The sequence below is a fragment of the Peromyscus maniculatus genome, chromosome 5 (assembly GCF_049852395.1).
Source record: "Peromyscus maniculatus bairdii isolate BWxNUB_F1_BW_parent chromosome 5, HU_Pman_BW_mat_3.1, whole genome shotgun sequence".
NCBI classification, from domain to species: domain Eukaryota; kingdom Metazoa; phylum Chordata; class Mammalia; order Rodentia; family Cricetidae; genus Peromyscus; species Peromyscus maniculatus.
Window position 1 is genome coordinate 76454256 of NC_134856.1, and position 17155 is coordinate 76471410.

The following is a 17155-nucleotide window of genomic DNA, read 5'->3' on the forward strand; positions in this document are numbered from 1 at the left end:
CTCAGGATAACCGAATTTTATCCTCACAATAATGACAACTGGAGGTGTAGAACAAACCAAAGGTCTGTAACACTGGGATGGAGGAAGGGAAACAGGCAGTGCCTTTTTACCAAAGGAGGAGAAATGATCATGGCTAAAATTCCTATCTAGACATACTACTCAAAATGAATACAGCACTGGAGAGAAATGTTGAGAGTTGAAAGACGGATTCATGCATTAAGATTTTAGCATTATTTTAGTTTAAAGTATAACCTATATGTTACTACTATACAAAATTTTATGCTGAATGAAATAAAACAAAACAAACAAAAAGGCAAAAACTAACACCCAAAGTAAGTATATTTTGCCAGGTACTGTGAATAAAACAGTGAATAAGAAAAAGTTCATGCCTTAGGGAGATTTTTTTCTACTGAGTGAACAAAACAACAGAGAAATTTATAATACAATTACAAACAGTGATAAACATTACCCCGAAAGCAGTAATTACACAGAGTTAATGCTATGCCAGAAGTATGTTGCTTCTGGTAAATCTGTCATGACTCTAACTAGTGAGTCTCTCTCTTTTTTTTTTTTTTTTTTTTTTTTTTTTCATTTTTGAGACAGGGTTTCTCTATGTAACAGTCCTGGCTGTCCAGGAATACAATATGCAGACCAGGCTAGCCTCAAACTCACCTGCCCCTGCCTCCTGAGTGCTGGGATTAATAACTAGTGAGTATTGATGAGAAATCTGAATGAAATTAAAAACTGGACTTTTCAAAAGTAGGATACAAATACACTCTACGAGACTGGGAATAGATTTTGTTTGATGTGTAGGAAACCAGTGAAAATCTAGAATTAATAACAGAATTAGCCCAAAGGAAAAGGTTAGGACACCAGCCAGAAGGAAAAGCAACAGCTGATGGCGCCCACGTGGACAACACGAAACTGGCTCATGAGAACAAAATGAATTAGATGACAAAATAAGTTATTGCTTTTTGGTTATGAAAATGAACTATGGGCTGGAAAGATGGCTCAGAGGTTAAGAGCACTGACTGCTCTTCCAGAGGTCCTGAGTTCAATTCCCAGCAACCACATGGTGGCTCACAACCATCTGTAATGAGATCTGACGCCCTCTTCTGGCCTGCAGTCATATATACTGTATACAATAATAAATAAATCTTTTTAAAAAAAAAAAAAAAAAGACAGGTGTCCTTTAAAAAAAAAAAGAAAGAAAATGAACTATGATTAAAGCCTTATTTGTCTTTTTGGCTAAACAAAAATCTGATGACAGGTATGTACAGTCAAAAAAGACCAGGCCTATGGACCTTAGAAAAATTTTAAAATGTCAGTTAAAAAACAAACCAAAAAAACCTTCAAAACTTTGAGAGCTTAAGCATAACACACACACACACACACACACACACACACACACACACACACAAGCATTCATTTTATAAGAACACACATGAACAGCCACAGGCTATTTCTTCCAATGATAATTTATCAGCCTTCTATTATAAATAAAACAATACAAAGTTCCATCAGACAATGCATGGTTTGGTAAACTTATCCCCAGGAAGATATCTCACATGAAAGGATGCTTGGAGCTCTTTAGAAACCATAAAAACAAGGTAAGAGTGAGGACTTACTGAAGGAAAGATAGGAAAGAAGTCTGTAGGCTACTGTCAGCTCTTTCACACTGGCCTCGCCTTACCACCATTGCCACTGATGTCCACCCCACCCTAATTCTAACTTAACCGGTAGAGTGAAGACTTGGACATATTTTTCCAATAGTCACCTCTAACTGGGCACCACTACATAAGAATTGTACAATGGGAAAAAAAGGAAAATGCCAACACTGGTAACATTGTTTATACAGAAAACAAAAATTCCAGACTACTAAATGAATCTGATCCCATTATTCCACCTCAGGGAAAACACCTAAGGACCACAGTCTTCACGGGTTCCCACTGCTTTCTTATTCAGTATACCATCTTGGTCAGCATGTAAGAACCTCAGTGATATAGTCTCCTGGCTATTGCTTCAATCTCATCAAGTGAACAACTGTACAGCCTAATTAAACTGTGCTCAGTCTCTTCTCATACATGAGTCCATGTGCCTTCAGCAATATGCCCAGTCCTACTCAGTCTACCTTGCATTTGTCTCAGACTCCCACTCATCATCAAGTCCAGGTACATCCCACCCTGAAAGTCTTCGAAGAACCACCTGATAATGATCACGTGCTTCCCTGGCACCATCATGCCACACTTAGAAATGTCTATAAGCAATTTCCTCCACTAATTCTTGCGTGTCCTGCGAGCACAGGGTAGGCATCTTGTTTGTTCTTAATCTCTGTAGTTGCTGTGTCGACTTTGAAGGACTGGTTTACCAACTAAGAGAAATTGATCATGAATGAGCATAAAGTGACGTATCCACTAGTTCCAATTTCCAGCAGGAAGGATAAAGACATTGCAAGTAGTAAGGGGGCTATGGAAGCTCAAACAATTTTGTAAAGATGGATGTGGACCACATGAAGGCTTTCATCATCTTCGATGATTGCCCTTTTACTTCTCCCCCCTTTCTAGTCTGCTTATGGACTCCTCTAATGATCAGAGATAAATCCCAGCAATAACCAGACTATAAAGGAAGAATCAATGCTTTGATCATTTTTATTGCTTAGGCTAGGGGGTGGTGATATCATTGTGTAATTTATTTGTATTTACACAAATTTAATTGTGTAATCAATATATAATAAGATTATATATTGAAATACTCCTTGACATGGTACATTTACAAGCATTAGAAAATGTTAAGTTGCCAAAATAAAAACAAGTCTTACATTTATGGGTAACACCGCTGGGAGCTGAACTCTGGACACTTTGAAGTCTCTTAAAAAGGGTATTTATTGGTGGCATTTGCATACATACACACATGTTAGTGTGCTTGCATGTATTCATACTCATAAACTTGAAAAGGGCTTTTTAAAAATCAACCCACAGAACAGGTGAACTAAAGTCATTTACATTCATTTCATGGTTTAAATCCACAAAACAGGTAAGCACCTTAATGATAAGAAATCGGTACTCATAAAAACAAAACTAGTTCATAAATCACGCCCTACAAAATGAAACAAATGGGAAAAAAAAAAGCAAAACAAAACAGGTCTTAATTCTCCGAAACCATTCTGTTACAAGAATGCCCAAGACTTTATCTCTGGGCCCCGTTTCTGTCTGGTACTAATTCTTCTCAAGACATCATTCTGACTCAGAACAGGTTTTACAACTTCTAGGTATTTCCTGACCTGTTCTAGAATAATTACGGCCACGTAACATCTTACACATAACCAAAAGCATTTAGGTTTTGTTTTTTTTTTTCCAACGCCTATGGGGGTGGAGGGAGCTGTGCCTGTGTGTGAAATTTTCAGAAACCTGTACACCTGAATACTCACTCCTGAGTCAGACGTCAGAGCCAAGTCAGACAACGTGGAGGTGCACTGGCTTACACAAGAGGAAGGTAAACAGTGCAAAACTAGTGTTTCGTGTTAAAGAAAAGGAAAGTTTTGGGCTCCTGTGGAGACACTTTCCTGCGGCTAACCAGACCTAAGGCTGGTTCACTGAGGCGGAAAAGGCCCGCAAACAGAATGCAGGAATCTGTTTCCACCTTGCTAAGCTAAAATCCGCACACGCATGGGATTCCCGGCCACCTGGTGCCTCCCCGGCCCGGGCTCCCGGTCCCCAGATCCGAGTTCTACCCTGAGCCGTGCCCAGATCTCAATCTGGACTTCCCGGCGCCGCGTCCGCCAACCCGCCGGCCTCACCTTGGTTACAGAAAAGGCTCCACAATTTAGCGAAGATCAGCCCCATCATGAGCCCCGGGCGGGACGGGCTCCCTGGGCAGCACTCGGCGGCAGGTGCCGCGGCGCCCGCGGTGGAGCCGAGGCGAAGCCGAGGCGGAGCCGCCGAGCCTCCGAGTCCCGCGAAGCTTGGGTCCTCCGCGGAGCCGGGAACCGCCGCAGACTCCTTTGTTCGCAGCGCGCTGAGCCCAGCCCCGACCCGTAGTCGCGCCGTCTGCGCCCACCTACCCAGCACAGCCTCAACCGGCCGCGAGCCCCGCCCCCGCCCCGCCTCCCCGCCTCGGTCCGGGACCACCCATCGCCGGAAGGTCGGCGCGTGACGTCGGCGCGCTGACGTCAGCCGGCGCTCGGACGTGGCGGGTCCTCCCCGTGCACTTCCGGCGGGTGTCCCGCGGGCCGCTTGGCGTCAGCGGGGGCGGGGAGTGGCGCAGCCGGGGATTTCCTCGGCGCGCGCTCCCTCTCCCGTCACTCGGAAGAAACGCGGACCCGGCTCCCCGGCTCCCGCCGTCCCCCCGCTCGCGGCGTCGCTGCTGCTGCCAAAAGCTTGCAGAAACTCAGCTTGTGCTGTCCTCCGGCTGCGCGGGGAGGAGTGGGTTTTCATTCCTGTCCCCCCCCCCCCCCCCCAGGCTGGCAGTCTCGGGATTCCAGCGTGATTCTTAATTCTTAGTAGAACTGATGGGGACAGGCGCGCTGGAATCCCTGTAGCCAGGATGCAGTTAAGTTTCTGATACCGGTCGTTGATCGCAGAATCCTTACCAGTTGGAAAATGGAAGTCTCAAAGGCCGGAATAGTCCTTGAGGCCACCTGGCGGGCCCCACATAACTAGAGAAGGATTTTTAATAGCACCATAACCTATTCCATGACCTCTTCTAAATAAAACAAGTGAGTGTGACTTAAGATGACCTGCTGGTGCTGCGCTTCAAAGACCAGTGAAGACTTAGGTGCAAGATCATACTCGCTAACTTGTTGACACTAAACTCTAGCTCCAGTCTCTCATATGGAGGAAAAGATGTACTGATCTTTCAGCATTCAAACATTCAAATCATTCAAACTTAGCTTTAATGACCATTTCGTTGGACCATAAATATAAACGAGTTTATAGTTGTGTAAGCAGGTTTAAAGGGTCATGTCTGCTCCTGATTTCATTATTAAAATGCCAAGATTAGATTCTGTAACGCCCCTTTCAGTTGAGAATTTAGAAATGTGAAAGTTTTACTAACCGGAAGGAAAGAAAACCTACTCCGACTAAAAAAATTATGCTGACAAATATAGTTGAATATTATTTAAACAAATATGCTGATGTGTGTACTGATGTTACAAAAAATGGCACTTAAGTTTATGCTGTGCACTTGTATTGGCTATATATATTAAATTGTAGTAGGAATGTTTATCAATAATTTAATGAAACTAGAAAATTCTGAGAATGTATTTTTTAAATGTAGCTCATACAAACTAAATACTTTTTCTTTAAATATCCCTTTAAGGTTTTGTTTACACTAATTTCAGTGTTGCCTTTGGTATAGAAGAGGTAACATTGTTCTATAGAATGGTGCCATTTGAAAATGAATATAATTTGAATTCTTGAGATGAGAATCACTGCATGAAAATATCAGGAATATAGGCTATTGTGTTACGTGTTGATTGGAAATGACAACTTTCACTAAAACAGAATCCCAGTAAAAACTGTCCAACAAAATATTTGAAAGGTTTAAGAGCTAAATTAGCAAAAAAATAAACTGAAATTTCAAGGAATTCATGGAGCTTAAAAAAGCAAAACTTTGTAGATTTTTCATAGGAGGAACCATTATAAACTTACCAGATGATACTTGGAAAAACTTGGTATCTTTGGCATTGAATTCAACTTATTAATCAGTTAAGTTAGATCAGTTTGTACAGAGCTTGAAAAAAAGCCCTCAGGGAACTGCGTGTTCTGCCAGCGAAGGAGGAAAGCCACCCTTCCAAAACTTAACCTTTCTCAAGTCAATTGGATTTCAGTTCAGCTGGTCGGTTTCCAGAGGAGTTGGGATTGATTGCCCATCAGGAAGCTCTCTTCTGCCATATGGTCAAAGAAATCAATATAACTTCATTCAGTAAATATCTATTAGACACTTTTAGATGCTGTAGGTGATTGATTGATGCAAGCAATTTACTATATCATTCCTGAAAGTAAGAAAGAACATATTGATAAATTTCTAATGAAGCTGTCTTTTAGAGTCACAAAGAGGTTACATAAATACCCTGAATTTCAGAATATTTCCTAGGCCAAAATATCTTTAAGTCTATGACTCCGGTCATCACTTAATACAACTTCTCATAGTCTGTAAATGTTCCTCCAACTGGTGCGGAAGCTCTCACCTTGTGCAGTGTTATCATTTGGGGGCATGATCACTCTCCTTCCTGGTTCAATGGAAGCCAAGGAAGTTTGTAAAAGTGATTTGTGGGAGGATAGGATTTTGGACATGTTCTAGTTCTCTCCTCTTTAGAAACCACTGTACCCTGCCCTTTGTTACAATCCTGTACCTTCAGGTGGGACCCATTTTTATTACTTCATTAAAACCCAGAAATCTGCACTCACGCCTCCCTTACATAAACTAGTTAATTCCTGATGTGTCAGAATTTGGGTCACTTCAGTTCTTCCTGCTGAGTGAAGACTGACAGCCATTCCTTCAACATGGGTGATCATATCATCTAACACTTAGAGAAGGTTGGCCTTTTCCAACACGCTTTAAAGCAGGTTATCTAATGTGCAGCCTTTAGTAACACGATAAAGCATGACATGTTATCTTCCTTTAGATGAGAAAAATAAGGTGTAAGAACTCTTAATAATTTGCCCAGTGTGCAAGAGCCATCATATGAATTATAGCAGTCTAGATTGGTAGTGAAATTCTTAACAATTAAGAAGATATGGCTCCATCCTCTAAAATTAAAGGCATTTTATTTTCAGAATCTTTACTGTTTGTTTCTTTCTCAACTGGCAAGGATACATTCAGGACAGGACAGCAGGGATTTAGGCTTGGACTGGTAGATCTTCAGAGAGGTCTGGCTTGTAGCCAGTTGTGGTGCTAACCCTCAACGTTTTGTAATCATAGCAAGAGAAATGAGGAGGTTCGGGTAAGGTACAGACTATAATTTATAGAACTAAAGATGAACAAATCCAAAAGCTGATGTGCTTAATCTGGCAGCATTCTGAACTAGATTATATTCATTCTTTGGCTTTCCAGACACTGTAGGTCCTAGTTTGTATTTTCTCAGATGACAACTGTATTTGAAAGCTGAGATACTATATTTACAGGATTAGATTTGTGGCTAAATGGATGTGTGTAGATGTCATGTTGTTTTTATAGAACATGTAGGATTATCAGGAGGAGCTGAGTGTTGTGGTAAATGCCTATAATCCTGTCTCTCACAAGGTTGAGGTAGGAGGATTGTGAATCAAGAACACTCTGGGCTAAATAAGGAGGGTCTGTCTCAAAAACAAACAAACAAACAAATGCAGCTAAGGAGAAATTTTAGATGCCCAGCATTTGTGTTTAAAACAAAACAAACAAACAAACAAACAAAAAACAGTTGGGCTGTAGTCAGATTTTTCTTTGGGATGCCAGCTAACAACAATATGGAGACTTACTAATTATGAAAAGCTTGGCCTTAGCTTAGGCTTGTTTTTAACTACCTCTTATAACTTAAATTAACCCAATTCTATTAATCTACGTTCTGTCACATACAGGCCATCCTGCTTCCTCCTGTCTTCTCCCCCACCTCTCCTTCTCCCTGCTCCTGTCACTGTCCCTCCCTCCCTCCCTCTGTACCCTCCTTCCCTCCCCTAGATTCTCCCTTCTACTTTCTCTCTTTGCCTAGAAGTCCTGCCTAAACCTGCTGCTTAGCTTGACCGCTCAGCTTTTTTTAAAAAGATTTATTTATTTATTATGTATACAGCATGTATGACTTCAGGCCAGAAGAGGGCACCAGATCTCATTACAGATGGTTGTGAGCCACCATGTGGTTGCTGGGAATTGAACTCAGGACCTCTGGAAGAGTAGTCAGTGCTCTTAACCTCTGAGCCACCTCTCCAGCCCCCCCCCCCAGCTTTTTATTAGAGTAATACATCTTCACACAGTGTACAAATATACCACAATACTGGGCCGGGAGTGTGTGGAGATCCCTGGAGCTTGCTGGCCAGTCAATCCAGCTGAATCAGACAGTTCCAAATTCAGTGAGAGAACTTGTCTCCCCAAGATAAAGTGGGGGAGCAACTGGGATTGCTACATTGATCTCTGGCTTTCATATGCATGTGCATGCAAATGAACTTGCACCTGCACACACACATTTGTACACACACACATTTGTACACACACACACACACACACACACACACACACACACACACACATTTGTGCTCATTCGCACAAATCCAAGAGAAAAGCAATGAAAGAAAAAGGAGTAAGTTGCCTTTACTGCAGAAGTCTAGAATCCAGAATTAAGATTCTGTTCCCAGGATCAATCTGAAATAACATCCTCAGGGATGAAATGAGGTCAGGTTGTGGTAGAAGAAATAAAAGGTGAATATGATAAAATATAAAGTGAGAGAATTAGATAGAAACTGGAGGTTAGATAGAAATTGGTTGCCCTTTTTTGCATTGGGAGTGAAGAAGCTACTTTGAAATCAGCGTTTCTTCACCATTTAAGAATATCACCCTTGTTGGTAGCCTTTCTAAAATCACCTCCCCTTCACCTTGTGACCCCTGCTTATGAAATTAAATAAGGATTAAATCTTCTTATGTGAAGTTCAATTTTGGAGTGCCATAAACAAGCTTAAAATGATGGGATTATATCTGAGATGTATTCCTTCCATCAGTCCCTACCTGGGAGCCATACTATCCCTTTAAAGAATGCATAGCCTCAGTGACTTCTGCATACCTGTATTCCTATAGGAGTCTTCCTTTGCTTAGACAGTACATGCTCACTCTACCAACTGCAGATTTATGACATGTTTTCTTGATTTTAGTTGTACAACATCAGCACACCTACTCATCCACATAACTGCCACTACCATCATATCTAGCCAAGATTAATATAAATATCTAGTCACTGTTCAATTTTCTGAAGTAGTGAACTACTTTATATCAAATGTATGTTTAACAGTCATTTCCTTTTCTACTTCACAAAGGTGTCTGTGTTCGATTAGTCATTCAGAGAGTGGCCTTTATATGTCAAACAATGACTACACTATGTGGAAATGAAATTTCTCCCTCCTGGAGTCTATATTCAAGTTCAGGTTTTCTTTGTTTCTAAAGATTTCTACTGCAGCTAATGTCAGGGCCACTACAAAATCACCTGTCAGAATTCCCTTCCTTCGTATGGTTGGCTAGTCCTCTGAATCCTCGCCAAGGCATCCATGTTGCCACAGGATGCCACTTACCTGTTCTACCTGCCAGACTGCAGCAGAACGGGCTGCCCTTCCCAGGCTGGACAGTGTCTTCTGACAGCGGCAGGATGGCCGTGACAGCAAGGCTAGAGCACACATGAACACACAGCCTTCCCCAGAGCTTGGTTCATCTGGGCCTCATGTTGTTGTTTGAGTCTGGGTCACCTCTGCTGCTTTTATACCGGTAGCTCTCTGTTTATGTCAGCTATAGACCTAGAATACAGCCATATAAGATAGGAAAAGTAGAGTGTGGTGGGAATTTTGGGTAGTACAGCTGCCCGTGAAGTACCCATCCTGCTGTATGTAAGTAAGCCTAGCAAACAAATTTATTTTTCCAAGTTTGACTTGTCAAGTTTTTCTTTGATCACTTCACTCTTCTTATTTGGGGTGAATAGATGCTGTCTTCTCAGGAAATTCATGCAGTGTTTTCAAAACATGTGTCTCTTGGACATTTCCTTTACTGATTTCAGATGATTAGATCAAGAAAGAACCCCATGCATTCACTGAAGATACATAGTAACTTCGGAAAGACTGGGTATTGGTTTCTGAAAACAACTTACTGGTCCTAAGTCTTTTTTTTTTTTAACGAGATAATGGAAAGTTCTTTCAGCTTTTGGAGCCTTGGTTTACTCATTGAAAAACTTGTTTATAACCATGTTGCAGAACCATGGCAGAGTACCATTGCCACAGTGTTTTCACCTAGTAAACAGCTGGCATGACATCGAAAGGAGCAGGTATATTTTTTTAAAGTTAATGTGAAAACTTAAAAGATTTAAGAAAACAAAACAAAACCCAACAACAACCCTTTCCTACAGTTATCAATGAGATACTGCTCAGAACAACAAAAAGCACAAAACAAAACCAAAAAAAAAAAAAAAAAAACAAAAAAACAAAACAAAACAAAAAAAAAAAAAACAAACCGCTCAGCGGCAGAGATAGAACTGCCCATCATGATCAGGTATACAACAGCCCTGTGACTTTTTGGTTACTTATTTTTAAATCCCTTTCTCCTCACTACGATAAGGAAAGTCACATCAAGGCTCTTTTCGCGCTCTAAAGTACGTTAACTATTAGCCTTATGACTAATTGTAAAGACTGTTAGGGCTTTTAAGTTTTACCTGAGTACTCATGGATATTAGCACATTAAAAAAATTATGGATATTAGGGCTAGAGAGATGGCTTAACAGTAAAGAGCACTTGTTCTTGCATAGGACCCTGGTTCCATTGCCAGCACCCAAATGATGGCTCACAACCATCATAACTTCAGTTCCAGGAGATCCAACAGGCAAGCACGTGGTGCACATACATGCACGCGGGCAAAGCATTCATACACAAGACGTAAATACATTTTTGTTGTTGTTTTTTTAAAGAGAGGGTTGTGTTGTTTCACAGCTGATATTCAGATTCATGTGTCTGAGGGAGGGAAATAACTTCATGAAATCCAAGGCCAAATAAATTGTGGCCTTTCCTACCACTTGCACCGGGGACACTAATTGGAAATCTCCCTCAGACTAGCAAGGTATTCCGCTCTTTCCAGGCCGGGAGCCCCGGAGAGAATCAGGCAAAGAGCATTCCTCGCAGGAACCCTCCTGGGTCAGGACTGGAGGTGATTGGCAGTTGCAGATGGGGCGTGCACAGAAGAGTGAGCTGCAGGCACCGGAAGTGACGCGACCAGGAAGCGTCTTTCTGCGCCCGAGTTGGGGGCGCGGTTTTGGAAAATAGTATGTAGAGTGGAAGTCGTCGCTAGCCGGTTTCCGATGTGCGTCTAGGTATATTTATTTGTCACGAAGCCGTTTTTTGGTTCAGCGTCTCAGTGGCGTTCGGAATTTTCTCACAGCATTCTAGAGAACGACAAATCCTGGACCCTGCTCACTCCTGAACACAGCCCCTCAAGGCACTCTGCTCGGCAAGACTTCGCTATAATTCCGAAAGAAAGAAAGAAAAAAGAAAAGAAAAACACAAACAAAAAGCTTCCCAACAATTTTCTTGGACAACTTCAAAAAGAAAAAAAGAAATGCCTATTTTTCCTAAGATATCTTTGAGACCTGAAGTTGAAAACTATCTCAAAGAGAGCTTTATGAACAAGGAGGTAGGTCATATAAATAGATATTTGCAACAATTCAAGTAGAGCTTCTCGGGAAGCAGAAAGGAGACAAAAAGGGCAATCTTTACAGCCTTGGTTTTTGACACTAGACTGTTAGAATGTCTTGCATTGATTCTTACTGAGATACCATGAATATATGTGCTCGAACTTAGATATCAGAAAAAAAAGTGTTATGTGCTTACCAGTACACTTGGTACTGAAGGGAGAGCGAAATCAACAGGAAAAGTTCCCTGGCCACAAACCTCTAGATTTCACGGAGAAGATGGACAGGTTCTTTTAAAGCGCATGCTCTTGCACTCAGTTGAGTGGGGCGCACTATGAGTGCCTCTTTAAGTTCGCTCAGTCGTTTGATTGTAAACCTCTACATTTTAGTCTAAGCATTCTTGGTAGAGTGATTTGGTCTCGTTTTTAAGAACTGATATCAGAGTCCAAGGAATCCTGTTACCCATCCAAACTGACCTGTCAAACAACTAAAGCTCAGATATAATGAAAGAAAAAGTCAGATTTAGATCTTGAAAGCTTGGTTTATTTATTTATTTATTTAGTCATTCATTCATTCATTCATTTATTTTACTTATTGAGATTAGGGTTCTGCACGTAGCCCTGCCTATCCTGGAACTCACATTTTATACCAGGCTGGCCTCAAACTCACAGAGATCCGACTGCCTCTGCCTCCTGAGTGCTGGGATTACAGGCGTGCCCCACCATACCTTGATGGAAAGCACTATTTTCGTATGAATTACCTTGAATTAATTCTCACTGTTAAAGCTTAATTTACTCTGTGAAAATCAAACAGATTTAAACGTACTTTCAAAAGTTGTCTTGGGCATCAAACTTAAGGGAAAGCAGCTACGTTGGTTTGGCAGGGAGTCTTCAAAAAAGTGTCAGTTACTTGTTACTGGACACACTTAACACAGAAGTTCCCAGTGAATGTGGATTGCCTTCTAATGAAAGGTTCTTACATGTTCTGATCACCCTACCCTGCCACCCCAGGCAACTTTGATGTTTTTTCCTAAATTTTTGATTTTCTAGCAAAACTAAATCCACTTACATGCTTTTTATTTTTGAACATTATTGGAGCTGGGATTTTAAAACTGATTTCTATGTCTTTTTCCCTGATTATGTTAAGAGGATAGACTATATGGAAAGAGAAAGTATTTTATGTTTAGCTCAAGGGGCCCCCTATAAAGTGTATGTTAAGAGAGGAAGGAATATTTAGCAATCATTTTCAGCAGTTTTATACCCAAAAGGTATATGAATTTTAAAAAAAGAAACTGTTGTCAAACAGTTTGGAAAGGAAAGAAATAATATCAAACAAAACTAAGCCTTACATCTGTTAAGACTGATGGATACCCATGGAAATTGAAATCGTGGTTCTTTTCATTTCAGGTTGTGTCTGCCTCAAGCAAACAAGAAGCAGAGAGGAAATTTGAAGCTCTGCTCATTCACTTGTCACATCCTCCGTCCTTCACAACTGTCAGAGTGAATACACACTTAGCATCAGTTGAGTATGTCAGAGGCCTGCTGCTTGAAGAGCTTCAGAAGGTTTGTTCACCTGTAATATATTAGGCAATCACACTTCTATACTCTTGCCGCAGTGTGCTCCATCAAAATCCCATGAACAATATAATATTCCAATTTTTTTAAGGTTCTGAATATTTAGAGTTTATTATTTCATAATTTTTAAACATTCATAGTGGAAGTGTTATGGAATAAGGAATATATTGTAGACATAGAAGTATTACCTTTAGCCGGGCGGTGGTGGCGCACACCTTTAATCCCAGCACTCGGGAGGCAGAGACAGGCTGATCTCTGTGAGTTCGAGGCCAGCCTGGGCTACCAAGTGAGCTCCAGGAAAGGCGCAAAGCTACACAGAGAAACCCTGTCTCGGAAAAAAAAAAAAAAAAAGTATTACCTTTTACATGCCTTTAGTGTTCAATTAAATCATATACATCTATGATATATTGACAGCATTTCAATGGTACATGTCAATTAAATATACGCTATAACTGTACTTCTTAGTATATTTACACTCAAAATAGAACCCTACTGAATAAAGAGATATAAACCTTTGTGGATATTTCAGTTTTATAAATAAGGAAATTAAGTTATAAATGTTAAACTATTCTAAGATTATAAGAGGTGAGGTTAGAATGGGCCTGGAACTTCAGAGTCTAAGTTTATTATACTTAGGCTGAGACTCTAAGCCCTACAGGCTTTATCATTAAAATATATGAAAATGTTCCTTCTGATGTGTAAACCTAATCATATAATGAGCAGCATATAAATGATTAGGAGGGTTGATTGTGCTTTAAGATGAGTTCAGAGATGTGAGGAGACCTGCTAAGTAGTTGTAGAATCATATGTGTTTTTAAAATAATTTTGGGGTGAACGAATGAGTTTATTGGGCATACTTATAGAGCATGGGTGAATGGTCCTTTTAGGAGAGTGAGCGACCCTGAACAGCTAGCTACATCTGCAAAGTCCCACCCCATGATGGGTGGTGACCTCACAGAAGCTGCATCATGGAGTCACACTTTCAGTTCACCACCTCAGGGTTTTCCTTTTAATTGTGGTTAATTGAATTAAACATATGTGTCTTGTTATAAAACCACCAAATTAGGACAATATGAAGAATATGGTTTTAAAATTTTTAACCAATAGATTTTATCAGAATTGCTCATGTTCTAAGTGGAAACAATACTGTGAAGTGGCATTTTATAATTAAGCAGAAAGGTAGTATTTGATTATGGTGTTTATATTGGAATCATATTGCTTATATTGTTACCTCTTTATTTTCAAGAGCTTTGTATTTTGTGTTATGACATTGTACCCTGAAATTTGTCTCCAAAGAGACGTAAGGTTGGAAGGAAATTGACAGTGGAGGGATTTACTTATGAATTGCATATTGTAGTTATAAAATTTTTGATGACAAATAACTGGTGGGTGTAAGCAGATCTGGTTCCATCTAATTCTCGTATAAATTAAAAAAACGAGAAACATGATTACAGATCCAATTGTGTATCACAGGCTGTTATCAGTGTAGAGTAAATACAGTAATTGGAATGTTAGACTGTTAAATGCCACTGGCATTGATTCAGTTGTCTCCTTTGTGTGTGTGCTTGTGTGTACATGTATGCATATTTGGGGGGGGAGGTACACAAGTGCATGTCTGTGAAGGTTAAGAAGTCAACCTTGAGCGTTGTTCCCCAGGCGCCATCCACCTTATGTTGGAGATAAGGTCTCTCTTTGACCTGGAGCTCACCACCTTCCCAGAGTTAGGATTACAAGTGTCAAGTGTGTGCCGCCATACATGGCTTTTTTTTTTTTTTTCCAACCCCAGCATTTGGTTCTAGGGACCAAATTGAGGTTTTCATGCTTGCATGGCAAACCCCTTTCCAACTGCACTACCCCTCAGCCTCTTCCTTTTCCTTTAATCTCATCATCTTCGTGGCACATCTCTCATGTCATGCTGTTTTGGGGGATAGTTCTATAATTTCATGTTGGACTAGCTGATGGTGCTATCAGAAGAACCGAGTAAGACTGAGGATTCACCTCAGGGTTTGAGAACTCTGAGTCCTAGCACTATAGACACAGACAGACAAGAGCTCCACAAAACCCAGCTGTGATGTGTGAGTGTATGAAACTTAAGATGTAGTACAATAATTAAACAAAACATGAAGATGTTTCTTCGTGGACAGTGATGCTGTTGTTGAGAGCAAAGGCAGGCATAAAATATGAGCAGTTCCTTTAAGCAACCAAAAAGTACATATTCACAGCATGCACATATACCTTTGGCTAAAAGGAAAGCAACCGTTTCCACAGTATTGGAAGGTGTGTGAAATGCTGACAAATCCAAATTGCTTTCATTTCTAACAGATGTGCTACTCTGGCATTTTAATCTGATAGGAACAGTGTCGAAGGAGCTAAGATCTAAAGTGTCACTCTAGACTGGGTCCTATTGGTGAAATTATTAAGGCCACTCCACGTAGTTAAAAGGAAGATTTATTTAGTGGGTAACTTACAAATGAAGGGATAGGTAGGTCGTGGGGTCTGGGGAAGGTGTATCATAGTCCAGCGGTGTTCTCTGGAGCTCTGCTTGGTCAACCTCCACCACCTAGGGTCCAGGGTCCAGGAACAGAGAGCGAGCTGGCCCATCCAGGTCTCAGGTCTCTAGGCGCCTCCCTTGGCCCGCCTTGTAGGCGTGACAGTTGCCAAAGCCTCAATGGGGCTTGGAACTTCCAGATCAAAGCTGGAATGGCTACCCACTACAGGGTCCCTTTCCTTATAGTTAAATTGAAAGAGAGAGGCCATTGAGATGGCTCAGTGAGTTAGGCCACTTGCCGCATAAGCCAGAATTCATGTAAAGATGGAAGGAGAAAACCAGCTCCATAGAGTTGTCCTCTGACCGCTGCACACACACTGTGCCGCATGCACACCTACACTTACATACACAAAAATAGTAATAATAATAATAATAATAATAATAATAATAATAATAATAATTAATAATAATAATAATAATAATAATAATAAATAAAACTGAGCGGGAAAGCCCAAACAGTTGGCACTTGATGGGAAACTGATAGGACAATTCCTAGTTCTAGAGTGAGAGGGGATCAGGAGTGTGAGATTGGACACTTCCTTCTTCTTTCACCCCAACTCTGCGTATGCCAAGAACAGCTCAGATGGAAAAACACTTGGTGTTCTATGCTCACATTTCTCTGACCACATATTGGGATAATATGCCTTGGCTAGTGAGAAGGAATAAGCTGGGGCCTTCCTACATCATAGTTGGTAACCTAAGATCGTGAGACCGCTCTAGAAAACAGTGTTGTCATCCCTTAAAGACTTGTAGAGAAATGTACAAGGTATCCCAGTGATTCCACTCCACGGCATCTACCTGAAAAAGTAAAAAAAAACGTGTGTTCACAAATTCCTGGCCGTGAGTCTACATAGCAGCATTATGCGTAATAGTGAACGGGAAATATGATCCAACTAGTGACAGATAATTAGAATATTCCTATGGTAAGATACTGGTCAGCAATATAAGTAGTTACTGAAATATACTAACGTATGGATTAACCTCAAGACATGAAGTAAGAGACAAGATATCATATCTTGTATTACACAAAAGGTTTAGAAAAAGCAAATTATACAGAAAGAAAGAAGAGGATGACAACAGGAAATGCTGGCAAATGGGCTTGGGAGACTTTTGTGGGGTGATGGAAGTGACCTGAAACTGACAATTGTGCAGTTCTTTCAATGTACTGAAAATCTCTTAACATATATGGAGTGGGTAGATCTTATGACATATGAATTATACCTCTGAGCGGCTGTTTTAAAAAAGGGAGGGGTGCTGTTTGGTGGGTAAGGGTGGTGCTTGCTGCCAAGCCTGATGACCAGAAACTGCATGGGAGAAGAGAGCTGACCAGGTGTCCCGGGACCTCCATGTGTACACCTTAGCATGCGCTCCCACCCCCTTAGAGGAAAGTCAATGTCAAATACTTTTGTTTGTTTGTTTGTTTTTTCGAGACAGGGTTTCCCTGTGTAGCTTTGCGCCTTTCCTGGAACTCACTCTGTAGCCCAGGCTGGCCTTGAACTCACAGAGATCCGCCTGGCTCTGTCTCCTAAGTGCTGGGATTAAAGGCATGCACCACCACTGCCCGGCTTCAAATACACTTTTGTTATTAATTAAAACATTTAAAGGGTAGAGGAAAGAAACTGGAAGATATTGGGCAGTATACTTGGCTAGACAAAAACAGCTCGTGTGTGTTGTGATGGAAGGGAGTCACTT

General features: G+C 40.9%; 2 protein-coding genes across 5 annotated transcripts in view; one reads left to right on the top strand and one right to left on the bottom strand.

Annotated features, from left to right (window-relative positions):
* The window catches only part of Arl5b (ARF like GTPase 5B), a 31514-nt gene extending 27401 nt beyond the window's left edge, over window positions 1–4113 (bottom strand). Inside the window, exon 1 of the mRNA XM_006989928.4 lies at window positions 3797–4113. Coding sequence (XP_006989990.1) covers window positions 3797–3845 — 49 coding nt within the window. The 5' untranslated portion in view covers window positions 3846–4113. The remainder of the gene's footprint in view (window positions 1–3796) is intronic.
* Window positions 4114–4505: 392 nt separating this feature from the next.
* Window positions 4506–17155, top strand: part of Nsun6 (NOP2/Sun RNA methyltransferase 6) — a 62865-nt gene continuing 50215 nt past the window's right edge. Inside the window, exons 1-2 of one of the 4 annotated variants that reach the window (XM_076572694.1) lie at window positions 4506–4714; window positions 12748–12903. Coding sequence is in view for 3 of the 4 variants with exons in the window: in XM_006989929.4 (XP_006989991.1) it covers window positions 11269–11343; window positions 12748–12903 (231 nt within the window). In the remaining variant the exon portion in view is untranslated. Of the gene's footprint in view, window positions 4715–10881; window positions 11344–12747; window positions 12904–17155 lie in introns of those variants that run through there. The other 3 variants (XM_042278076.2, XM_006989929.4, XM_042278075.2) reach the window with 3 other exon arrangements.